The sequence below is a fragment of the Haliotis cracherodii genome, unplaced genomic scaffold, assembly GCF_022045235.1.
Source record: "Haliotis cracherodii isolate W230 unplaced genomic scaffold, xgHalCrac1.p SCAF_4, whole genome shotgun sequence".
NCBI classification, from domain to species: domain Eukaryota; kingdom Metazoa; phylum Mollusca; class Gastropoda; order Lepetellida; family Haliotidae; genus Haliotis; species Haliotis cracherodii.
The window spans coordinates 2,043,135-2,070,547 of record NW_027266297.1 but is presented as its reverse complement, the minus strand read 5'-3'; the positions used below and the strand labels follow the sequence as shown (position 1 = coordinate 2,070,547).

At 39.7% G+C, this 27,413-nt stretch overlaps 1 protein-coding gene across 1 annotated transcript in view; it reads left to right on the top strand.

The window, feature by feature from the left end:
* Positions 1 to 26,018, top strand: part of LOC139478830 (receptor-type tyrosine-protein phosphatase kappa-like) — a 201,296-nt gene extending 175,278 nt beyond the window's left edge. Inside the window, exons 6-27 of the mRNA XM_071261492.1 lie at positions 11,886 to 12,032; positions 12,166 to 12,312; positions 12,427 to 12,576; positions 12,866 to 13,003; positions 14,103 to 14,205; positions 14,462 to 14,523; positions 14,682 to 14,878; positions 15,121 to 15,208; positions 16,744 to 16,820; positions 16,965 to 17,001; positions 18,551 to 18,648; positions 19,248 to 19,373; positions 19,849 to 19,994; positions 20,897 to 21,032; positions 21,520 to 21,663; positions 21,774 to 21,810; positions 21,937 to 22,001; positions 22,424 to 22,549; positions 23,191 to 23,316; positions 24,921 to 25,063; positions 25,586 to 25,718; positions 25,947 to 26,018. Coding sequence (XP_071117593.1) covers positions 11,886 to 12,032; positions 12,166 to 12,312; positions 12,427 to 12,576; positions 12,866 to 13,003; positions 14,103 to 14,205; positions 14,462 to 14,523; positions 14,682 to 14,878; positions 15,121 to 15,208; positions 16,744 to 16,820; positions 16,965 to 17,001; positions 18,551 to 18,648; positions 19,248 to 19,373; positions 19,849 to 19,994; positions 20,897 to 21,032; positions 21,520 to 21,663; positions 21,774 to 21,810; positions 21,937 to 22,001; positions 22,424 to 22,549; positions 23,191 to 23,316; positions 24,921 to 25,063; positions 25,586 to 25,718; positions 25,947 to 26,018 — 2,498 coding nt within the window. The remainder of the gene's footprint in view (positions 1 to 11,885; positions 12,033 to 12,165; positions 12,313 to 12,426; positions 12,577 to 12,865; positions 13,004 to 14,102; positions 14,206 to 14,461; positions 14,524 to 14,681; positions 14,879 to 15,120; positions 15,209 to 16,743; positions 16,821 to 16,964; positions 17,002 to 18,550; positions 18,649 to 19,247; positions 19,374 to 19,848; positions 19,995 to 20,896; positions 21,033 to 21,519; positions 21,664 to 21,773; positions 21,811 to 21,936; positions 22,002 to 22,423; positions 22,550 to 23,190; positions 23,317 to 24,920; positions 25,064 to 25,585; positions 25,719 to 25,946) is intronic.
* The last annotated feature ends 1,395 nt before the right edge of the window (positions 26,019 to 27,413 follow it).

The window sequence follows — 27,413 nt, the reverse complement described above, 5'->3', positions numbered from 1 at the left end:
ATCTTTATGAGGACACAACCATAAACCTCCTGGTTTGTTCATTCGGCAACATGGAGGTCTGCGTGCTCGGGGTGCTGCTCTGTGTCTGCATGCTGGACATTGTGGCAGGTAATGTTGCTATTTTATTCGATGACCATGTTATACATGGGTTTCCATGAGCTTAGGCAAGGTCATAGAAATATAGATTTAAAAAATATATATTTCGGTTTGAGGATGGATACTGTCAGTCACGAATTCTGACAAGAAGACAATGTGTTTTGTAATGAGTTCGCATTATTATTACTAATGGAAATAGTTCTATGTTCGTGGTATAACATTATCATATTAGTTTAAGAATGTAGCTGTTGACATTTGGTTGTGTGTGTGTGTGTGTGTGTGTGTGTGTGTGTGTGTGTGTGTGTGTGTGTGTGTGTGTGTGTGTGTGTTTAGTTGTACATGATACGTACGTTATTATTGACCGATGTCAATACACTAGAACATTCAGAGCAAACCAGAAACTGTTATATAAGTGAGTTGCCACATACCTAAAGGAGTAAAGGCACTACACTGTCAGAAAAGATGTGTTGTTTTTCTGAGAAGCGTGTATTGTACACCCCCTAGAATTTACACATTGAAATATGTATCGCAACACCAAAATAATTTACCCTAATTTCATATTGATCTTGATTTATTTATAATCTCTGTTTAAAAAGATAACGTAGACCTTTTTCTGCACACCATTGATTAAGTTCAGACCTGTACATGCCACGATTATAGGGCAGCAGCACCTACAATAGGTGTACCACACATGTGGTAAAAATCAAGTTTTATTGTGGTGGGATAGCTCGTCACACTGACGAATAGATTGCCCCCATGTGAATCCCTTTTCTGGTGTCCAACTCAGACCAACTGCCATGACATTGCTGGAATATTGCTGAAATCACGGAAATAAGGCGAAAAAACCCTCTCCATACTCATATTCATGCCATAAAATGTTGATTGTACGATTCCGACATTATTATGAGAGTGTGTTTATGAACCACTATCAAATAATGATGACACCAGGTGTTCGCGAAAAGGTGAGATTATCCTACCTTACCGGTGGCACCCATCATTATTGCATCCAAAGGCAATTGTTCACCTGAAATAACAGGGAAACATATGGTACATTGTCAAAATGGGGAAACGAACCGGACATTATTTTTGTCACTGGTGCGACAGATGTGGAAATGTCCGCTTCATGTCTACCATAAAACCATATTTACTCACCCAAATTTGAAGATAAGTTCATTACTGTTTCGAAAGGGTGAAAAGACAATTGATTTTAGTGTTCACAATGAGGCCTCCGCAACTGACAGTAGAAACAATTAACATTGCTGAATGCCAGTATGTCTCTCCAAGTGATTACAAGAGATGTCAATTACCCTCCATCCACCATGTGCTGATTAGTCAGGCAACAGCATTAAACGAAAGACGCCAAGGACAGATAGCGTTCAAGGCGATCTCGTGTGAAAACTCAAAGGGAAGATGCAGCTCTTCTGAAAATAACCAGATGTCATCTGTTCATATCAAGCGGCGAGTTGAACGACATTGGTTATCACATCGTCTCTTGTCTGACAAACGTTAAGGATTCGGCTCAAATCAGCCGGACATGAAACCAGACTACCTGGAAGACGTCCGTTGTTATCACGTGAACATGCACTACTGGCATGGTGTCAAGCCTGACGTCACTGGAATCTGACGTCATTGCAAACGATCCACTGGTTTATGACTGATGGCAAAGTTCGTGTTTGGCACCCCAGGATCACAGTATATGTTCAAAGAAATAGTGTCGAGCACGTTCCGTATTGATGTGGCTCATTGGTGGTGTGGGCAAGCATGTCATGTGACTGTAAACTTGATCTTGTCACAGGTAAACATAATCTGAAAGGACAAAGGTACCACTTTTTGATCACCGACCTCCTCAGCAAAGCGACTCCTCATGGAGGAGAACGCTAGGCTACATCATGCACGTGCTGCTGTCGCTTCCCTACCTCCAGCGGGCAATATCAATCATCCCCTGGAGTCCAGATCATAATCCTATTGAGCATGTTTGGTGCGTCAGAGGAATTCCCCAAATGCAACTTCTTGACGAATTAGACCAAGCCCTGCACCTGTCTCGTACAGTCAGTGAGGAGGAAGGTTCATTATGTTATCCTGGACGGCGGGGGTTGCCCCCGACAATGACTGTGTCTTGGGATATTGTGGTATTTGGTATTGTGGTACAGTAAACTACGGTTATAACGAACACGCTTATAACGAACTGACGGATATAACGAACTAACTCTTTAGTCCCGACTATATGCTGTAGTTATGCTGTATATACGATTATAACGAATTACGGTTATAACGAACTACAATTAGTAGTCCCCTTGAGTTCGTTATAACCGTAGTTTACTGTATTAACTCGTGTTATTTGTGGAGGATTGGACGTCGGAACGTGATTGTATCTCTATGCGTGATTGTTGTGCTTTGTATTGCTATTCACATAAACATACAGAAAGAAATGCCCTTCCTTTTCGCTATGAAATGTTTATTTATGCAGCTATTGCAATAAAGTGACGTTGCATACGCACATTTGATGTAGTGGTCGGTAACATAGTGGCACCACAACATTATGGTGAGTTGTATACATTGTTCAACAGAAACTCGGGCATTAGTAGTGTGAAGGACCTTCCCAAGGTGCTACCGGTTTAAACAAACATTAGCACCATTACTGTGTGGTCTCAGTGATATGTTTTAATCTTATGGCATAGATAGTTTTGTGTGTATACTAGTCTCCTGGGCAACAATATCGTCGACCAGAGACTGATGAGTTCCCGCTCCATTATTTATGTGGCCCCCTCCATCGAGTGCCCTAAAAAGACACATATTGGTTATATGTTTATGTATGTGGCTGGAAACGTTATCTACACAATAGGTAATATTTTTAATCGTAATAGAGGCATGTCACAACGTTGTGATTTACAGCTGAATACATGTGTGACCTGAGCTCCCTTGTTGACATACCCTCAGCCACAGCCCGCGTTCTGGTGACTCGATATAATCAATAACTACTTTCGTCTGATGTTCACTACCGGTATGAGTTCACATTCTGTTCAGGTTGTACATCATACCATTTCACGCTGCCTACATATTATATATTGCTGATATTACCATAATAAAACAGTTGAAAAGGTTATATTATTGTTTGTTTGTTTGTTTGTTGTTTAACGCCGCACTGAGCAATATTCCAGCTATATGACGGCGGTGAATTATATTACCTAAAAGAGGCATTTTATAATAATATAATAATAACTATCGATGTGTACAATATATAACATTCATCGCCAGAAAATAGTCTCGATTATCCGCCGAAACAGACCCCATTGCGTGAAAAAAGCCAAACAATGTTGAACATTATGTGAATGGATCACTGTAAATCAGTGATGACAGCGAAGAGTGTAAGCATGGCCTGCCCTACCAGTAGCACCCACCAATCACAGTTTGTTTCAACAAGGAAGTGCCATAATAGTACTTCTGCCATGCGACGGTGGCCTGTGAACAAACCAAATAATCAAGTGATCACTGGACCTGCAACTCCAGTGATAAGATTTTGAATGCATTGATTTTGAAATCTAGTGGTTACTGTTAAGTAGTCAGGTGCACAGACAGGTTTGACAAATAAATAGCTGTTCCGGCCACATTGACGCTTCACGTTATCCAATCACATATAGCTAGAAAGCACACCTGGACATGTTATGATTTACAAAGTTATTAAAAGTTTAATCAACATGTATGTTAAAAAGTGATAAGATATCTTGAGTTACTCTCACGATCCCTTACCATTTTAATACATACACAAACAAATAAATTGTTTATCTCACTTATAACACTTCTGTTACTGGCAGCTGTCCTGATGGAACATGTACATACAACTATCAGTGTCACTGTCTATCTCTGACATAATACATCATGTCACAGACAGCTGCCCTGATGTTATGTACAGCTACCAGTGTCACTGTCTATCTCTGATATAATACTTCTGTTACAGACAGCTGTCCTGATGGTACATAAGCTACCAGTGTCAATGTCTGTCTCTGGTATAATACTTCTGTTACAGGCAGCTGTCCTGTTGGTATTATGTGTTCAGTGTTGATCAGCTGTCCTCACTGCACACACATCAACCAGCACTATTGGATATATCTTACACTTATATTATGTTGCAGGTGTCTGCCCTGATGGCACATATGGCTACGACTGTGGTTACCAGTGTCACTGTCCTTTGGACAAATGTGATGCTACCATTGGCTGTAGACCTGAAGATTGTGACCCAGGTTGGTCAGGACTGACATGTCATAAAGGTAACGTATTTAATGCTCGACAATCATGATATGCAACAGCGAACAGGCGTGCCATTGCTTACATCTATACCATTCAAAATTCAAGAATACATTAAAAACAACCTTTGGTTCTTTTGTTTTGTGCACAAGAAATTAAATAAATTATGTCACTTTTCAATAATTTCCATAAGCCAAAACTCACAGGCATTGATTAATAAGTAGATTTATTACCAATATTGGTTAAAATATGCAGTGTAATATCATTTTGATATTTGCATAGTGTGATTCACAAAGCTGAATTGCCACTGGACGACACATGTTCATTCACAACATTCACATTTACATTCACAAATCAACAACATTCATTCACAAGTTTTACCTGCGAGATTCTCACATAGTCGATATTTTGAAGACAAGAAAGTTGAAGAAACACAGTTTCATATCAACCACATGATTTAACATTATAATCAACAAAGCATTCACATGATTTTAGTTTACAATATACATAATTACCAAAATCAAAACTACGTCTTCGTTGTTTGCAAACAAACAAGGCTGACCATTTGACACCCGTCAAAGCTAATTACCTCGTTAAAGTGGACGATGACCTGACAGGAAGAGGTACTCGTATAATTGTACCTCTGAACACATTTAATGTCTTTGTTGTTGAAACTGAATATGGCCAGATTGACGTTCCACGATCTTTTTGCGAGTATTACTTGTATGCCAAGATCAAAGCAATCAAGTCCGGGTTTTACATCGTCTGTACTAGCGGACTTTCTGTTTAACGACTTTTTCGACCCCCGAATCCAAACAATGGACCGTACAGACAGGATTGCCTTGTGAGTGATATCGATAAGTTCTTGACTGCCATGAAAACAAAATCCCAATGACAAAGACTAAACTTGACATGAATTCAGTTCTCAAGTTTATACACGAACACTCAAATGACACAGGAAAGGCAGAAGAAACGTATGAAAATTGTGATGTTGGCACGGAGTTCAGACAGTTCAGAATACAAACTGTCAGCTTCAAAGTGGATCATGATCAAGGGTAACATGGAGCCTTACCTTAAGCGACCTGATTACCAACATCTGCTCGCGTGATAGCTGCTGAACTCATGGAGGTGATGGAATCAAAACAAATATCAAGGAAAGGAAACTTACTCCAGCGAGCTGATACCGTATTTGATATTGAACTGAATAAACTCCGTAGATGTGTGCACATTGTGATGGAACAATAATTCTGCTTTGGACTGAAACGCATAATAAGGTATCTTGACATCATTTGGAACGTCAGTCAGAAACAAGGTAGGGTGATCAATCCCATTTACGGTGACCGTTTATAAGTTCTATGGGACGTTCGCACGTAATATACACTTGCTAAAAAGGAAATTTGACATATTTGCCAAAAAGTGGTTTTACATCTATCTAAAATAATTACATTAAATTAGAACCAAATAAGTCAAACAGAAAGATGATGTGTCTATAATTCGCAAAAACACATGCAACGCATATAAACGTAGCGTTTGGGGATCAATATTTCATCTTCATCCATACGCAACCGCCTGTAAAAAACGTGCAGCACAGGATCCTGCATTTAGGCATGCAGCCCCCCCCCCCCCCCCCCCCTTATGCTGAATGGGTATAAAAATCCACATCAACGGCTGTTCATACAGTCCTTATAATGGCAGTAAATGCCAAGACTGAATGCAGCTCAACGGAACAACGCCATTGGGAGATTACAAGCTGGAGCAACTCAGCAAGAAGTGGCCAGGCAGACAATCTCCGCACTGTGGACCCGATACAACAACACCAACAGAGTTGACGTCAGACCAAGGGCAGGAAGACCAAGGCTGACAACCCAAGCACAAGACCGATACACCCGGCTGCGACACCTCCGAGACCGCACTACCACAGCCACGTCAACAACCACACAGATCTCTGGGGTACGCAGAATATCAGATCAAACGGTACGCAACAGACTGAGGGAGGCTGGAACTTTTGTTCGACGTCATGCATTGACCCCACGTCATCTGCCGGACCGTCTGCTTTGGTGCCAACAGAGGGTTAGATGGGCACGTGCAAGGTGGAGAAATGTCCTGTTTACCGACGTGTCCCGTTTCCTACTCACACGTGCTAATGGGCGCGCGTGTTTACAGACGTGGGGGTGAACGTTACGCCCCCAACTGTGTGCAGCAGGTTGTCCCATTTGGCGGCGGGAGTGTCATGGTATGGGCCGGAATTCATCACGGTGGTAGGACGCCTCTCGTGCATGTGGCAGGTGCATTGACAGGTGTGTGTTACAGAGACTTGATCCTACAGCCGTACGTCATTCCTCACGTCACCGTTCATGGCGGACAGTTCCAGCAGGACAATGCTGGACCGCATATTGCACGTGTCAGGACTTCTTACATCACAACAACATCCAGACATTACCTTGGCCAGCCCGGTCACCAGATTTGTCCCCAATTGAGCATCTGTTGGACGAGTTGGATCGACGCAGAATGAATCCACCGCCCCAAACACTTCCAGAGCTTCTTGATGCACTTCAGCATTAATGGCAGCACATCCAACAGCGTCTTATTGACAACTTGATTGCATCTATGGGTCGCCGATGTCAAGCGGTGATTGATGCACGTGGTGGGCACAACCGATACTGACATTTTCTGTACCCCTGTGACATTAACTGTATCGTGTACATGTGTCTGTCCAGGTGACACGACTAAAGTTTTGAACATTGTGTACATTGATTTTCAAACAGTGTTTCAATTTTGGTTTCTGTGTCCTATTTTGAAACAATCGCATTATATTACATTTTGAAAGTCAGTGTCAAGTTTCTTTTTTTGAAGAGTATATATCTGGCACCAAACACACAGTTCGGGGCACAATGTGGAAACACTTTGTATGAACGACAATGTGTTGGCAGAAACAAGTTCGGCTCCCTCATGATCACCACGGCTGGATTTTCTACAGGTTAAACGGTTGACGAGCCATTGCACTCGAAACAGAATGATCCAAACGTTATCCAACAAAGATGTCCCAGTGCATTAGATTATGCAAGTTTTGGACCATGAGAACATCCTGTGGTATTCAACCACAAAGGAATCACAACATCAAAATATCAGCAAAATCCTGGCATCTAGTATGTCAACTCCACAAGCGTGTCTGACAAGTCCTCCAAAAACCCAGATGCACATGTTCCCCGTGATTCTGCATAGTGTCCTATCAGTCATACTTGTCTCAAATCACACTCGATGTCCATCCCTGGTACACAGTGCATAGCCTGTTCTCGGGGCCCATATATGAAGGTATTTACAATTCCACCATTTCTTCTAACGACTCCAGCCACTCCGCTGTCGACAGTCATTTACCGGTCTAAAAGAGTCGAACGCTAACCGATTCTGATTCTTGGTAGCCTATAAAACTTGTCCGAAAGTGTTACCTTGGTTTTGCTGTTATTCTTGGTTCCGGCTGTCTCATATCTGGGTCAAGTCAGGTCATTATTCTGGCACTGTGACAGCAATCGTACTTTTCAAAGTTTACCTGACCGCCTCCGTTGTCTAGTAGTGGAACGTCCGCCTGGAGCGTGGAATGTCCTGGGTTCGATCCCTGGCCCCTTAAGATATGGTACTTGTTACCCTGACTTGTCGGCTCAGAGTCAGTATACTGTGTCTGACTGGGGTGTTCATGTTAAACTGCGGCATGGCATCTCAGTGGGCCAGCACTATAAATCGGCATTAGCTCGGACGAGTACAGGCAGACACACACGTGCATGCGCGTCACTTTGTGAGTGCAATAATTTTGTCCGCAACGTTCAACCGCATTTCACGTCACCTCAAAGTTCACCTACTTCTCCTTAGTTTACTCAAACAAACATTTATTCTGCACTTTCCCTGTTTGTTGATATATCTTTTGGTATTTTCTTGCGAATGACACACGAAACAAACGACAGGTTTCTTTGATTCCTCTTTCTTTTTGTGAAGTCCAGGTTTTTACACTGTCAATGACAAAAACTTGCAATGTCAAAACAAGCGTTGATTGAGAAGCCTTTTGAACTTTGTTTGAACTCGGCTTGCTTTATCACAGTGTAAATCAGACAGGAATATATAATGTGAAATTTAAAAGTTTTTAACAGAACTATACTTTTCACGCGTAACACCTCACATCATGTTGACTGAGTAATGCGGTTGGGGTGAGTGGACACATTTTTGCACACGCGGACGGATGAAAGCAGCTGATATGTATCTTTAATAAGATGATGGGTCATAAGTAGAATAACCCACTTGAGCACGGAAATTGAAACATTAATATCACTCGTGACATAGTTTCTTGGATTATTCTACAAGTAGATATTAATTAAGGTATTAACAGAAAACATATAACAAATACTATTAAGTTAAGAGTTTCAATGTGGAATCTTTGTCATGTACTTATAGCAACAGTTGATATATTTCTTCAGAATAATCCTATGTTACCATTCCTCATTTTGGTAAATCGGCACTTGGATCTATTAGTATGTAGAGGTTGGGGAGTTAGTTTCCGACTTCTACCTGGGCTAATTGATTGTTAATTGCACAGGTTGCGATGTGAGTTAGATATGCTCTATGACTTCATTTTTGTACTTAGAACACAGCAGGTATATGTATCAAAAAGGCAGATCTAGGTTGGTAGTGATTGGTATACCGTTGCCATCAAACGATTCGGATAAAAGAATTAATGCATGTAATGTAATTTTTCACAGGCAATATAGCACTCCGCAAACACGCATCAGCCAGCTCAGTCTATAGAGGGGCAGGCAATGCTGTAAATGGAGACAACAGTGCAGAGGACTATCACAAGTGCTTTCATTCAGCCTGGGGCAATTCCATGACAGTTGCATGGTGGAGAGTGGATCTTGGGGAGGAAAGCAGAATTCATCACGTCACATTATACTTCAGAAGAGATAGTGAGTCCAAAGAAAACTATGTGACCACATTTTATCCATGTCCACTTTAAGTTGATAAATCACTTGCAATATTGTCGTTGTCTATGTGGCACATGACCGCACGCATTCTGACCAATTGTTAACTATTTTGTAGCCACTGTCAGGGTATGGTTATATAGAGCCAAGTTTTGTTGATGATTCAGCTGTTTTGAATAAGAACATGTTGTTTATATTTGTCAGACACTTATGGAGATTTGATAAATCAGCATATACCTTCATATCAACAAACATCGACCAAATCTGCCAAAACGTCAGATTCTTCCTCAGTTTATCTCAACAGGCGCAGCATTTTGACACTTCAACGTTCTTCTATGATATTTATACATGTACAGTATACAGCGATAATGTTGAACTACTTACGTTGACCAGATACAGTACGTCGGAACGGTATCCAGTTCTATATAGCTGATACTGAAGCCTCCCCAACAGATGGAGTCAACTGCTATAACGTGACAGGGAACAGAGACGGGACAGACATACCTGATGTTTTGAGAGTCTCGTGTCCTGGTGAAGGGCGTTATCTGGTCCTGTACACCACCACTGTCAACAACGAACCAGCATTCATAGATGTGCCTATAATGGATTTCTGTGAAGTGGAGCTGGACGGTACAAGCAATATCTTTTTTGTTGACTTCTATTATTTATAAACTCAATGTTTTTACTGTGACTGTAAGGTGATGAATAATTTTCTACGTTTACATCTGAAAACTAATAACACATTTATATTCTTCCAGCATAAACATAATATTTTCAGTGAAATTGTCGATATCAAAGCAGGGCTGGATCTCACATATGCATGGGATGGAAGCTGTGCTGCTCTATGTTTCCCCCTGAAGTAAAATTGATTTGAAGAAACTATTAACATACAGTTTATTGGATGGGTTTGGAAGCGTGGAGATAAAATATGTCAAACACAACAACCGAAATTATTGAATAAAGTAATATTGGTATGAAGATAGCCAAGTTCTGTATGCTTAGACCCAACTCCTGACTGCATCAAAGCGTACACATGACAGCACGTGGTCTTGAAGACCGGTCACAAATCAGGTACACTTCAGCAACGTCGGTCTCAGTCTATTTGGGTAGGCAACCGCGTTCTGCAGCTTGACTCCTGAGCGTCTCATGAGCTTTGGTCCTGCCCCACACCACCGCATATGCTGAACACGTGGTTGCTCCTTAGGCAATTGAATTCGTTCAAAATATGCCTGTGTTCACTCACCACCCACCACTATAAGTGGTACCCGGTAAGACGAGGCAGTATTGTGGCTGTTAACTTCTTATATCTGAAAATGAAGCTTGGGTTGTATACTTCTCAGCGAGATAAGAACGAAAAACGAGTGCACGGTGATCTATTGACCGTGATAGTTATGGTAGCGCTTTGGGCGGGCACTGAGTGTATTGGGGCTAACATTATGGAGGTGTAATCGCAACACAATGGCATGGCGTTCTTAGTTTCCCCGTGTACTCACCAACAACAAAACAACTAAAGATGTCCAAATGTTGTGAAGACCTACTACGTGATTGCACTCGTGACGATCTTGGATAGAACAGGTCTTCAGCAACCCATGCTTGTCATAAGAGGCGACTGTGCTTGTGGAAAGAGGCGATGGCAGGACCGGGCGGTCAGGCTCCCTGACTCGGTAGATGTATGTCATCGTATCCCAATCGCGTGGACTGATGCTCATTATTTTAATCACTGGGTTGTCTGGTCCACATTCGATTTTTTACAGACCGCCGTCATCATATAGCTGGACATAATGCGGCGTTAAACAACAACCCGGGATTCTAGTAAAATAAAATTACTTTACATCCTTATGAAAAAAGAGAAATTTTCCTCCAAACAAAACGACATTGTTAGGATTATCTCGTTTTTGGTTACAAACGTTTTGCTGCAGTAGATGATTAAGTATCCAGTGTCCAGACACAATTCTGCCATCAGTGTTATGGATGGAACGGATCAATGTATTCTGTGTCAAAGTGCAGCGTTACAAACCAGACCCCAAACAACTTTGTTGGAAACAAAACGCCAACCCAGGACAGTAGAAGATGGTAGGGACATTAAACGCGCATTGCGTTGGAAGGTACAAGTCACATACCCTTACGCTTATACGTCAGATATGTTATGTTCGTTTTCCGTCAGCCATGGCTATAACATTTCAGTATGTCTGATATTGATTCGAAATAGCATATTCGTATTAACGAGACATTAAAGTGTGTTGAGCATATTACTTCGTTCGTCTGTTTTGTACTAGAAATAACTTCATTTATTAACAGTGTGTAGCAATGGTACTTTCGGCGCTGACTGTGACAACTACTGCAACTGTGACAGCGAGGTGTGCGACTACGTGAGCGGAGTCTGTCCTGGCGGAGTCTGTCGACCTGGTTGGACAACAGAAACGTGTGATACAGGTTCGTGCTGGTTGGCCGTTGCAAAATAAAGTATGATCTCTCAGTCCATTCTACGTTATAAGTTTCATAATGGCTTTTATTTTCAAACTGGGATCGAGTCAGCTGTTATACGACTCACTACAATATAAATCACATTAGTTTATCTTTCAGTATGTGCATTTGGCCGCTATGGAGCAAACTGTAGTCACAATTGCCCAAATAGGAACTGCAAGGGCGACAACTCTAGCTGTGACCACGTGACAGGGGAGTGTGTTGGAGGCTGTATGGCAGGATGGGATGGAACAGATTGTACTCAGAGTAAGATACATGTATACTATTAACTGCATACACATTTTTATTTATGCAAACTTAAAGGAGCAATCATGTGCACAAGTTGCAACATGTAAGTGTGTCTGTTTACACTTCAACGTATTTCTGCGTGTATTCCTAGAATGCTTACATTCATATGGCGACGGCTGTTCCAAACTGTGCTCTGACAGGAAGTGCAACGAAACCTCACAAGACAACTGTGATCACGTGACCGGGGAGTGTGACAGAGGTTGCATCCCCGGATGGAAAGGCACTGACTGCACAGAAGGTTTGTTGCCTGTCACATCTACGAGTTCTATTTGTTTATTTATTGTAACATACAGCTATGTTATTTCAGCAATAACAATGTATATAATACGATTCTTTACGTTCCTATCCACAGCCTGTATCCACGAAGTGGAGTATGGCAGTGGATGTGTGGGTAACTGCAGTACCCGGATGTGTGAGGGAGGTAATGTCACCTGTCCCCAGGATACAGGCCGGTGTGAGTCAGGATGTCAGTCAGGGTGGGAGGGAGAAGATTGCAATCAAGGTAATCCACAACAACGATATAAATACCACACATGTTCGACATGGCTTACAAATCACCCCCAAAACATCCCATCCAACGACTGGTATGAGCATGTTGCTGTTGCTCGGTTTTGCGCATAATGATCAATATAGACTGCAGTGATGGATGGACATGAACTATAGCTAGTAAGAAACGCTATAAAAGAATTGTGAAAATGACCCCAAAAAAGAACGATTTTATCTGGAATACCCTATGTAAAACGTTCAGTGCTATTTTGAAACTCGCCTTTGGACTCTTTTGTTTATTTCAGTGTGCAGTTTTGGTACATTTGGTGTCAACTGTACTGGAGTTTGTGGTCATTGTCTTGACCTCAGCGCCTGTCACCATGACAACGGTACCTGTCTGGCTGGATGCAGTGACGGATGGACTAACCGCGCCTGTACAGAAAGTAAGAGGGGAATCAGGTTTACAATCATATTATTACATAATGTGTTTACACGTTTAAAATATCACTTGATGCGGTTTCCTTGTCTTCACTGCTTACCTCACGTCAAACAAAAAGGCAGCAGCTGTCGATTGCGCTGAAAAGTATCCGAAATGTATGTATGCATGTGTGCTCAAACGCAAAAGGGACTCGGGCGCCACAATTCCCCGTGCAGAGTTGCGTCCCTAGAGCGACGATTGTGGGTTCGAATCTTGTCAGCACCATACCCGCGCTCAGGTGTTTCACCGAAGTGGTAAACGCCTAAGACCTGCATCACTTCGGGCTTTCCTCCCACATAGGCTGGCACGCCGTGATATAACTGGAATACTGTTAATACAATTATAACACAAACATATGCACCAATATCGGTTGCAATTTCATATTTAATCTAAACAAATGAAACGACATACATGTTTATTATGTATAACAGGGTTAATAAAAGAACTACGTACACTTTGGCAAACATCATACAGCGTCATTTTCCTTGTTGTGATTTTGCCGAACTGAAATTACAAATTAAACATAAGCATAAAGAAACAGATCAGCAGGGATGGGAGCAAGATTGGTGTCATCTCCTAATATCTCATAGATGTCATCTTTATATTTAATGGATATTCATAAACGTTGATGCACGTTTTCTGTTGGGATCCATGTTGTCATATTCCGTTCATGAAGCTTTGGAGCATTAGAACAACTGCTTCTTTTTTGTGTGTGTGTGTTTTTGTGTTGCTTTTGTTTTTGTGTTTTTTATTTATTTATTTGTTTATGTAGGGAGGGTTTTAATGCGATTTCGGCGATAATTACCTTTATGCACGGATATATTATGTGATATGCTTTTCTGTGATTGTACTGATTGTGCCTTTTGTACATAATGTTAATCGAGTTTTGTTTATGTTCATCTCAGTAATCGACACCTATCAATTTATTCAAGTGATAGACCTTGAAACACCACACCTAATCATACAGTCATACAGGCATGACGTAGTCAAAGGTAAATCGAATGACCTACCATCACATGGAGACATTGTTATGGTAATATTGTTTGACAAATGATCTGCTGCAGAGCTTGTTGAAGCACCCCCGACGGATGCTGGAGTCATAGCAGGATCTCTAGCTGCCGTCATGGTTGCCGCAGCCATTGTAATTGTGGGTGTGGCCATCGTCAGGTGATGTAGACTTCATGTATATTTACACTCCAAACTAACATTGTTAAGCACATGGCAAAGCATTAAGACGAAAAATATATTTAATTGTTTGTTCAAGATTATTGTTGTCGAAGCTTCAACAAATCCTGCAATCTGCACATGGAGAGCTACATTTGAATGTTGCCATAATAAGTTGATCATCGCCACAACCATGTCGTATCGTAACAGAAAAGACATAATGTTTAAAAAGAGTGTATTATATAAACCGTTTGTGCAGGCGACGAAGATGTGATAATAAGAAGTCTGAAAATCGCCCCAGTTTGGTCCAAATGCAGACAGGTTAGTTTGGGAAGATATCACATATAACTACAAGTTACAAGTAATCAGTTAATATATGCACCTACTAACATCCTCATATCAAAACAAGGGGTAATTTTGAATATTCATGTATACTCATATTACCTCACAAACACTTAAGTCTCTTATGTATGCAGCAGAGGACACACACGAGACGGGAGTAGACAACCCTGTAGCTGTCCTTGGGGAGGACGGGGGCGATGTGGAGGAGGACCCCAGTGCCACGTACTACAACGTAGCGACTGCTCCTGCAGTGACGGTGGTGTCTGTAGATCAGTTGGGGGAGCGGATCAAGGAGCTGCAGGTGCCCGTCGGGGGATTCCAGGCCGAGTATCAGGTCAGCTGGAATGTCAAATAATACATCTATTCCTTGTATAACTGCCTATTGCTGATTCTCAATAAACAATCATTTGTACATAGATCACTACTGTGTAAAGATCCTGTGCAAAGCCTGACTGAAACACGATTCTAAATAAATACTTAGATAAGATGAGAAATGTACGACTGATATTCATTCTTTGTCTCATGTTTTTAAGTTTTAACGGTAGATATAATAATGTAACATTTATGTTATGCCAGAAATTACCCTCTGCCTTCACCAAATCTTACGAGCATTCCCAGCAACCAGAAAACAAGGGAAAAAACAAATATATTAGTTATTATCCTTGTGAGTATACGGGTTTTTTCATGTTGTCCATATTTTATGTGCGCTCTGAAAAAAAGTGTGAATGTATGTGTGTCTGTCTGTCTGTCTGTGTGCGTGTGTGTGCTTGTTGTTTGATGCCACATTTGGCAATATTCCACCTTTTTGACGGCCGTGTATGAACAATCGAGTATAGACAACCCAGTCCAGTTTGGACATGTAATGAGCCAAGTCACCAAGTTAGTTGCATCAATTATTGAAGGATTCCGACTTTACGGGCGTATTATGAGCACGTGTTAAGTAATTACTATCAAGAAGTGATTGTACCAGGTGTTCACGCAAAGTTGAGCTCATCCTGTTCCACTGGTGGCACCCATGACAAATACAAGCAAATGCAAAGCGATTGTTTGCTTGAAAAAAACAACAACACGGAAGCATTGAGTACAAGTCAAGATAGGGAATATGCAAGGCGATATTTCTTACTGATGCTTCAATTTGGGAAAATGTGTTTCACGTGCCAGCCAAAAATATGCTAAAAGATCTACTTTTGTTTGAATAGTGTTAACCTGATGAAACAGCTTTTGAGCCCGAGGTATATGGCACTCTTTGAACTATTCACAGAAAGAACTGCTTGATTGTGCCTCAAAAGTTGCTTAATGAAGACAGCACATACTGAAGCCAAAGGAGTATTGCTCAAAACAAGGGGAAAGTTGATTACTGAAAAGTTGAAGTCATCCCTATTGTCATAGTCATGTATAGAGTTGTTTTTTCACTCTGAATCTTTATGCATAGCTCTAAATGTGAAACTGTTGAGGCGGTTTCACTATTCTCATTTTTGTTTAGCTCAGGTGGCTACTTTACAATTATTGAACGATATCAGATCATCGATGTACATGCAGCTAAATTTAATTTTGACATTACCATTTCGTTATTTTCAACTGAAAAATTGGCTTAAGATGAATACAATGCAGCGTTAAATGACGTAATACCTTTATAGTCATCTTTTAGCAATATTCAAATGAAATGTTTACTTATATATTCCCTTAGATACATGTAGTTGGGGTATCGTCAAAGTTTTCCCCAACGCAAAATAAAAGCACATATGTTTCGATTAAGGTGAAGGTGAAGTGAAATTGGAATGAACGTCGCGTCCAAGATTATTGCACTTATATAGCGACGTGCATGCACGTGTGTGTGTGGCTGCTTGTACTAGTCCGGGCTAATGCCGATTTATAGTGCTAGCTCACTGAGATACCACGCCGCATTTTAACATGAATGCCCCACTCAGGCACAGTATACTGACTCCGAGCCGACCAATCCTTTTTTAGCCCCTTTATGCCGAGCGTCAGACGGGTTAACAACAAGTACCATCTTTTAACGTCTTTTGGTTTACGACGAGGCCCCGGACCTTCCGCTCTCCGGGCGGACGCTCTACCACTAGACCACGGAGGGGGTCGTATCGATTAAGACAGACCTTCAAGTACGATTTCGTTGACATCCCCATTCCTCACCTGAACCTGTATACTATACAGAATAGGTTGTGTATCTTCTACGTGCAGATGATGCCACTCGGGTCGTATTGAAGGAGGTCCCAGACCAGCCTGGTTCCGACTACATCAATGCCAGCTACATCGATGTCAGTAGGATAATGTGACCATACGATAAGAACTTTTCATCACTTCTTAAAAACACGATTTGCGTTAACACTATCACTCTAAATTTATGAAACTATTTTATGATCATACCACACATTCACCTTTATTTTATGCTTTTACTGTAGGGCTACTCTCGACCCAAGGCGTATATAGCAGCCCAAGGTACGGATATTAATATTTCCATTGATTATATTGTTTTTTCATATACATAGTGAATACTTTTGATAAACAGTTTTCAAGCAACATTAATGTTTATATTTACTACTTAGATTAATAAGATTTAAATGTGAAAACTCAAAACGTTTGAAACAGCTCATGTCTGTATCATTAGGCTTTATATGGTTTAATTTGACAGACATGAATATCGCCGAGGAATACATTTTCTCACGTAGCTGGTACACTACAAATAAAGTAATGAACAATACTCTGTTACTCTTAAGTTGCATGGGAAATAGTATTTAGACTTTAATAGGATAGACAGTTTGCATTATCATGGTTACATAGTGCTATATGTTCCGCAAACTATACATCAGGTCATTACCCACGTAGTTCCACATAAACAGGTAACATTACTATCTGTTTTAACACTTTCTTGGAAATTGTTTGGCTGCTATGTAAACTTTAACCTTTCTGGTACTACTTTTGTTCCTTAGTTCTTACAAACGTAATAAAACATAAATACAAAACAATGTAGGCTTATTTAATTGAACAAATTTGTTCACACCATGCATTTGCATAGATACCAAAATGTGTAACCAGTTACATACATTTTTCATCAACAATTGATTTGATGTCTGGATAGATGTTAATACAATTTAAATCATAATCGCTTGGTGTCTGATGAACTAAAGAAATGACAGAACATAGTGAATCAATCAGACCTTTGAAACCAATGACAAAGATTGATCAGCTGTACTTTGTGTAGTTATAGATGAAATAAAAGAGCAGGTATGAGGAGATTCTATTTTCCCCTTGCAAACGTAATATAGTTGAAGTTGTAATACCAACCGCATAATATGGTTTATCATGTATGAAATTCGGTCAGATCGCTTGGCTGACCTTCCTATCTCAACATTTGAATCCCACGCTTTCATATGACATGCTGCCTTATTTACAGCGATGGAATTCGTGTTATAAGCATCCACGATCATGACATTTTCTTGAATTTGCTTGTTAAAGTAAACATGTCTGATAGCTCCTTGTTATGATATTCCAAACAAGCACGTTCTGTGAACATTCAATGTCGGCAGTAATTTCAAAGTATCATAGGTTGTTTCATCGTTGTATGATAAGTACATATGACAAACGGGGAATGAGAGGCGAATATATCCGACAAAAATTAACATTAGTGTTGATTTTCATTTGCTAAACAAGTTAGCGGTCTCTATAAGTTTTTTGGATGGGATGTTGGAGTGTGCATGTTTCATATTCATAAGCTTCTTATTAGGATTCATAGGCATTGCATAATGTTGCTGAAAAATAATAAAATTTAAATATTTATACACTTTACATGGTCGCTAAAACTCGTGACAGGTACAAATATTCCATTTGTGACAAAAGCTTGAAAAGAGAATCTCGATTAATAAAGAAATAAACGACGAGTGGATGTTGTTTATCGTACAATAAAACACTGTATGGAGGAAGATAAACAATGAGGGCCCCAGTTCTTTATTGTTCTTATCAATATCAATAGATCTTATATTACGTGCAGCCCCCAACAAGATGACACTGAATGACTTCTGGAGGATGATTTGGGAATATAACTGTACAAGAATCGTCATTTTAACAAATCTCATGGAAATGGGGAAGGTAAGTTCCGATACAAACATCTGAATGATTATCATTACGAAGTCGATTCCCATTCTCAAATTCAAAATTGTATAAAAACACCACAATAATGTCATGATGGAAATTTTTAGCGACATCAATCTTGGGGATACATTTCAACAAATACGTATTATTTGTCATAAACTTTTGAAACTAAATGACATTAACTTACGATAGAATTTGTTGCAAGTTGTGACCCCGACTGAATTATTGAGACAGCTAAAAGACTTAGAGACAATGACAGGTGCACCTTCTTATGCAAATAGCATAAATACATATGGAAAGCATTTTGGAACAGCCCGTAGCTCTGTGTCGCGTATGAAATCCAAATTCAAATCGTTTTGCTGGAGCAGCACATATATACGGTTCCTGCAACCTTGTACAAAACATCAGTGAGTGTGTTTGGGAAGCTTTTTTCGATTTTCAAGTCTATTCAAGTTGTCGGTATGAAAGGCAAACGTATTCCACTTCAAACATGAGTGTCCGTTTTATAATGAGTTTAATTTATGGATGCAGTTTCTATCTGGAAAGCATCTTCATGTAATGACTATATCCTGATCTGATTCTTTGCATCATATCAGGTGAAGTGCCAGGCGTACTGGTCAGATACATCGGACATACGTACACATAGCTTCACTGTAGCTGTGACAAACATCAGCAAGCGGGCACACTGGGTCGTCAGGGAACTACACGTCACACAGAAAGAGGTAAAGGCCTAATCACACAGATATGATATACTGCATGGTATGGTCAAACACTAACCAAGTGAAGGTTTCTGTTGAGTTCCTTTTATGGACAGGTACTGAGAACGACTCATTGTCATTACATTTTTCAATGTTGAAAATGCACCAGGAAGCATGTTACTAGAAAACACGACAACAACGTTTCCATAATCATAAACATAAAACATCAACGTCAGAGAATATACGTTTCGATTATCCACCGAAACAAAATCTGTGGAAAAAAGTGGAGACCACCGTACGTGTCATGAGCATGTGTTTATGAATGGCTTTTCCATGGGGATGATACCAAGTGTTCGCGAAAAGGTGAAAAGTCATTGGTTTATGTATATTTGAAGTTTCTGTATCAAGATAACTGAAAATCGCAGTTGCGATTAACATCTGTCAACAATTTTGTAGTCTGCTCTAACGACACAAATTACTTTGTTTGGCAAAACTTCAGACAAACACAACACGATGTTTCCACCATTTCCACTTCACAACGTGGCCGGACCATGGAACTCCTGAGGAGACGGCCTTCACTGAGTTTCTGTGGCTGGTCAGGACGTCATACAACACCCAGGACGACCATCTACTGGTACACTGCAGGTGAGGGAACTTGATTCAACATTAATATGGACTGCAATGTATATGCCCTTTGACGTTCCAAATATATCAATTTGAATTTGAAATTGAGTACGTGAACTTGTGGTAAATAACATGATTTAAGCACAAACAATCAAAATGGCTAATGTTGTCTCAGTAGCTTGGGAACATAAACATTGATCATATTTGTCTGTGTCTTCAGGGCATATTACGCGTCCTTGTCACATTACTTACAGGGCATTATGACTAGTGAACATTATATATTCCAGTTGCAGATCCATAACAATGTTTAAGAATATTAGAGATTATAATTTAAATATGAGTCCGAGGACGATATAAATACTCCTATCAGCGTTGTGTACACTGTCATATTATACCTGCTCCCCTTGATGTTGTTGTGTGTATATGGGGCCAGTCATTCAGACAGGCACCATGTTTCTCTACAATGAATGGGTATGCTTCTCTTCTGGCTGACCTGTTTGTCTTGAAATATGATTTAGAAATAATTACAAATTTATCTAGTACATAAATGTGTATTTTATTTGCATATAGCAATAAAGCACCAACTTAGTTGCAAGTTAACTCATGACATACTAGATATGAAAGAAATAATTGTTTGCCTCTATATTTGCAAAGTCGTCGGCACATTGCGCATGCTATCAGACTCAAGTACTGTTATTTTCAAATATAACAGTTGTTATTCATAACTGTAGACCAAACACCTTTTGCAATGCAAGATTTTTAACTTATTCCAACTTCTTCAGAACATGCTTGTTTGAAATCAATTTCACCAATCGTATGAAGTAATTCAAAGATGCAAATAATTTATTATGTCATCGATGAAAACATCTTTAAAAATGACAAATGTATGTCGATTAGATGTAAGTTTATGTCACTTACTGTAGTGCTGGGGTCGGCCGGACAGGGACGTACATCGCTGTGGACTACCTGTTGGACCAGGCTCTGACTGATCAGAAGGTGGATGTGTTTGGTTGTGTCTCGAGGATGAGAGACCAGAGGAAGGGCATGATACAGACCAAGGTGAGACACTGTAATAATATATAACACGAAGGAGTGATGTTTGTGTGTTATCATATCAAATATTGATTATTGCAATGACAATGATGATATGGTGTGTGAGTTCTATGGTGACTACCAGTAATCAACTTCTTATGGATCAGATGAGGCTATTGTCATGAAGATGCATGGTAAGGACTCAGAACAAAGAGATTCAGTCCATGTTAGTTTATGTGAAACACCGCTTTATGAAAAAAGCAACTTAAATTCTATATCAGTACATCCTTAAGAATACCTTGATTTGGTAAGAATAAGGATATTTGTAATTTTGGTGGAGGGCACATTCAGCTAATCCATATAAACAGCCGACACTGGGTGTTGCATGTCAACTTTCTTAAACTTGTCTCAAAGTCTCTCTGTTGTATTATCATAATACTAAAGTAACACATACTTCTTGGTCAACCATTTCTTTCTTGGTTCCATATATCATGGCAATATCCCATTCCTCCAGGAACAGTACAAGTGTGTCTACATTTCTTTGTATGAAGCTCTGGAGTTTGGAAACACAGCAATGGATGTGGAGGAATTCAGTGGAATTAGAAATGTGAAAAAGGTGTTCTCAATGGGACGTATGACAATACCAAAATTTCTACAGGTAATCGATAGTTCTGTCATAATGAAAATTAATCATTTTGCGCCCAAGAATATTAAATCAGTACCTATCTATATGCATATTTATATGAATCTGTCTTAAATTATTTTTAGATTCTAAACAGCCAAAGAAAAACACAGCCCAAAGCAGGTAAGAAAGCACATGTTATGATATGATCTTTTAAAGAGTTGTATTCACAAAACAAATTATCCAAAAGTTTATTCAGTTTCCTCTTTGTATAACAACATTCACAGACCTGCTGACTCATCATTTCAGGAACCTGTGTAAAGGGCCGTGTATGGATCAATGGACGTTCAGACATACTGGCTGTGATGACACCGGTAATGGCTCCATCTATGTTGTTATAACCGCATCTTTATTTGTGCAGCTGCTTTTCATTAATCGGCCACATATAATACATGGGACAAGAGTCTGTTATCCTCTCATGTCTAGCGAGTCACGGACTATTTGTTATACATTTCGATAGTATGTGCGATATTGTCCTTGGATTGAAGCGCTTTTACATAATCTGTGAACTTCGTCGTAATCGTAAAGATCACCCAAGTATCCCTTGGTTCGTTTCTATTGGCAGTCTTATCTGGTTAGAATCTAGGCACCCAGCATCCACATTGTGTATTTGCGAACTTGATATGATCAATGCTAGCAGCTACCAACATGGAGACAACGTCAGGGTCTTTCTGCATAGACTCTCTTAAAGTTTACATGTAAAACAGTAGGCTATACTTTGTACTTTATCCACCAGTCGCATCTGTCGATGAATGGCTACCTGTTGACGGAGGCTCCATCCGTCACCACAGCGTCTCTGTTCTGGAAACTCACAGAGGAGCAGGAGTCTTCTACTCTCATTGTCCTGCCACACTCGCACCAGGTTGGTTAGTTGTTTGTTTGTTGTTTAACGCCGCACTCAGCAATTATCCATTCCAGCTATATGATGGCGGTCTGTAAATAATCAAGTCTGGACCAGACAATCCAGAGATTAACATTATGAGCATCAATCTACGCAATTGGAACACGCAGACATGCAATAACCAAGCAGGGAGCCTGGCCACCCGATCCCGTTAGTCGCCTTTTACGGCAAGCATGGGTTGATGAAGACCTATTCTACTACGCACCTCACAGGTCGATTCGCACCAGGTGGCAAATGGTCATAACCTGCACCTACGTGCAAGGCTGGGGTGTGTAATACTGGTTATTTAACTTCCATGCATTTACAATAGCTCATCACCAAAGGCAACCTAAATGTTAATTATGGAATAAATATGGAAGCTTCAGTGAAACCTTGATTGTACGATGGTGATCTATCCTGTTGTTTCTATCTCAATGTTGTTTTGTTTCGTAAGCGATGTGAAATGGAACCAAGGCATGCGATTGTCGGGAATCATATCACATGAAATAACCTCACTTATAAACAAAACATATTATACATATAAACAAAGCCTTAAAAATATAATTAGCAGACATATTATTGCGAAAAGGACCAAGACATGCATAGAAGTCATTTGTTTGCAGCGTCTGTCCAGTTTTGTGCCATCCGAGGGTGACAGTCTGGATCTGAGTCCCGTCAATGTCAGATGTTCCACCGAGAACACCATCAACCCTGACATCGTGCTAAGGAAGATTCACAGGCAGATAGAGGTAGATCATTACTAAATTGCCTCGTATATTATAACCATTATATATAAGCAACGCTACATCCATTGTTTGATAAAGAACTCATTAGAAGTGTCAAATAATGGAACATATGAATAAAATATCAACATCAGAGAATAACCAGTCTTGGCCAGCCGACGAGACGTGTTCATTCCATTGGGTGTAAAAGGCAACAGTTGTGAAATAATATGAATGGATCACTGGAATTACAATGTTAACTGACAAAGAAATCTGCCCAAACCACGGTTTAGTACTATCGAGATATTATTTGACTCTGTTACCTGTCCATTCCTTTTTTAAACTGGATTCCAAAGTTCCATAACACTCCGTACAAATAGGCATATATGATTTGATACAGAATTTTCTTATTGATAACGTCTATGTGAAATTTAAGGATAAGACATATAGGCAAAGACATAGGCAATAACGATCAAAGGGCCAATTCCCTCCACTGATTAACCCATCTGAACTAGAAATATAAGAGACCAGTTAACACCCCTTGAGAGCAGTAAACACGCCTTATCTTTTTTCCTGTTTAGATCTATGTCTAGAGATACAGTGACCAAAAATGTTTTATGTTCGACATGTGAAGGACATTTCAAATCTGACAGATCAGTGACAAGACGTTTGTCTGATGCAATTCCTTTTTTTGACTTGTACCATATGTTTCCCTGATTTATCACATGAACGATCATTTCGCTTTACATGTGTTTGTGACGGATTCCACGGGTGGGGCAGGATACACTCATTTTCTCGAACACCTGGTACATCACTATCAGTGATACATTAACACAAGCTTGTGATATAGACGGAGTGATACAATGGACTCTGTGTTTGGTAGAATTTTTTTTTATGATTACGGAATGTTATTTTCCATTCATATTTGCATAGTGGCACTACCATCATTTTAACACTTATTCCTTTCAATCTTATATCAACCTGTAACATTCCTGCATTAATGCACACTAGAAGATGGTCTCTGACACACCGGTTGAGCTATATGTTTGTCACATGATCTATGTTCCTCCTGGTCCAGACACAGCTCACACCTTTTGCGCTGCCCTCACTGCCACCTAATATTAATTGGGACTTGTATGGCAATACAGAAAGAGCAGGTTCTACATATAAATGAACCAGAAAAAAACATTTTTTCAATCAGTTTAGCCTCATTGTTAAATGATCATTATGGACCATTTATGCTGTCAAATGGAGAGAGTTTAGTGATCAAAGTGTTCGCTCAGCATGCCAAAATCTAGGTTTGAATCTGCACTGGGTATGTGTGAAGCCCATTTCTGGAGTAATATGGTGGAATATTGCTAAAAGTGGAGCAAATCCATTATCACGCACTCATTCAAAGGGTCTCAGACTTGAGCAACTTTTTTTCTTCATACCACATAAATATGTTGATCACAATAGTCAACGCAATTTTAAAACGAGGCTAAATAACACGATTTGGGTAGATCAGGATGGATACTCGTGCTTAATAATCACATCTAACAAAAAGCCCCATTTGCACCAGAATATCTTAGCTCCAAGAGACTATTGTTTATATAGACAAAACGTTTAAGTAGCATTTCATATGTCAACAGCATTCTACATCTTCACTGATGCACGTGTACATTTTGAAAAAGTCGCCACAAGAATCATCAGAAACTGTACTAAACCTCCTGGATCAAATCGCCGTTCACTCAAGAGACGACAGTGCAACACATCCAGTTACTATCGTGTACCAGTAAGTGAAGTGTTGGAAACAAACACTCCTTTATTTGCATTGCCACTCCTTATGCCAAGGGCAATCAAGCATAAATAATCATTTAATGGATCAATCAGTAGAACCGTAAGAACATTATCTTCTTGTCTTAAGTATATTTTATCACACTGCGACGTCCACCAGTTCCCCTGTCTGCTCGCTAATGACTATATTCATTTGATGAGTCATACTGCCGTCCATTTGGTGAGGTGACAACAATTCATATACGTCTCTTTTAGGAAAGGTTAAAAATGAGTATACATATTTCTGAAGGTTACTCCGAGTTTGTTGAAGCTGGTGGAGAAACATATTTTCATTACATATGCATTTTTCTGTTGATAAACAACATACAGTATACACAATGGAAATGTTGATGTGTTTATTCTATTCCCAACGTCAGTGAAGGTTGGGAAAATCTTATTGGTTATTCTTATCCACATACTGTTGTAGTACTTGACATGAAATGAAGTACCCTCACCATTACCATTACGAAATGTGTTACAGAGACCACAGACAGGCGAGCGTCATGTTGTGCATCCTAAATAATATTGTCCAAGGTTTGAAGCATGACAAACGAGCTGAGATCTACAACAACATGAGGACTATGGCCCACTGTCTGGACAAGGACATCACACAGGTAGTGTCGATGTTAATACAGTGTATACAATCTGGTATAGTCCATAACTGACATGTTTCTGTCCTTATTACAAATTGATGTACATAGTTGATGTTCAAGATGCGTAAATGGTTTATAAGCATGATAACCAAACGTAGCTATTCATGTCATAACTGTTCTTATGTGTGTTGACGACATACCAGTTCTACAAACAACATATGTTGTTTTTTTCACATTTTCTTCTTCAAGGCTGACGTTGCCCTGTGTTACGATGTCGCAGCAGCGTACCTAGAGTCCCAGACAATCTACACCAACATGTGATGAACTCCTTCTTACCACTACTGATGCATGCAGAACCGAGAAGGTCTTCACTAGGACTGGCTGGATTTTCACAATAGAATATGTTTTTTTAATAATTTGTTATAATAAGTGTGCACTCAGAAGTTACGATTTGTTCTTAGGTATCAGCTAGTTATATTTACTGTTATGTGAAATCCTGTTCCACTGATTCCAATTTTTGAATTATATAGGTGTATATTTGTGATTTACATGTATGTGTAAATACTTAAAAAAAATATGCATAACCAATCGGGATAAGATTTTACCATTATATGAATAGAATATTAAGCCGCATGTATGTGTAGTACCTTAACATCGTCTATCCATAAGCCCACAGCAGGCCTTGATTTTTTCCGTTTGCTGAATGGCTGGTACTTTGGTGCTTGTCTCAATCTTTGTCATATTCGACATGCATATGATAACAACTCTGACCAATATCTGACCATATAACAAAAGAATGTCATACACGTACTTAACGTCAGTCAGTGTTGTCGGTCTTGTTTGAATTATGGTTAACGTAATGACAGTAACTTCTCTTTGTATTGCTAAATTGAAGCAAACATGTCAAGGGCATAAACAATATAACTGCTTTATGTAACCCCATTACAGAAATTTTCAGGGCCGGCATCGTTCTATTAGAATGGTGCCAACACTGTTCACTGTTTTGTTGTAGTACGATTAGTGCTTAGCTAAATATTTCAACTGGAAACTTGTAAAGATATAAGTTATCTTGAGTAACGTTATGAAATAAAATCAATACATTATCGCTACACCATTAAACTGTTCCGCGTCCATGCTGGCGTCACCATGGTTTAAATTGTTAAGTAGAAAACATATGTGTACTGATCACACCTGCTCTAAACCAGAGGTGATTACATAATCATATTTACATACAAGAAGAATTCGAATGCTATTTGATATTATTCAAGACACAACGAGAGCTTTACACATACGCTTACCACAACGTTATTCGCCGTATATTTATCCATGAAACTACATATGGTATGCGTATAACAACATGCACCGACGAAGCTTGTCATTAATATGTATTGCTGTACTTGTGGTTACATGAACATTCTTGAGATGTTAAATTGTGATAACCTTACACTACTATATGTCATGCAATGTCTGTCAATGATGCTAATTCTAATGTTATCTAATTCTAGATATGTGATAATGAGTAAATATATATGTTCAATATGATGTGTTTACTATTAATTACGACAACCAGTGACAACCTATGTCTCTCATCATGTAGCCTACAGGTTACATTACCGCCTCCGTGATCTAGTGGTAGAAGGTCCGCCCGGAGAGCGGCAGGCCGAGGGTTTCAAACCAAAATACGTTAAAAGATGGCACTTGTTGTTACCCTGTCGA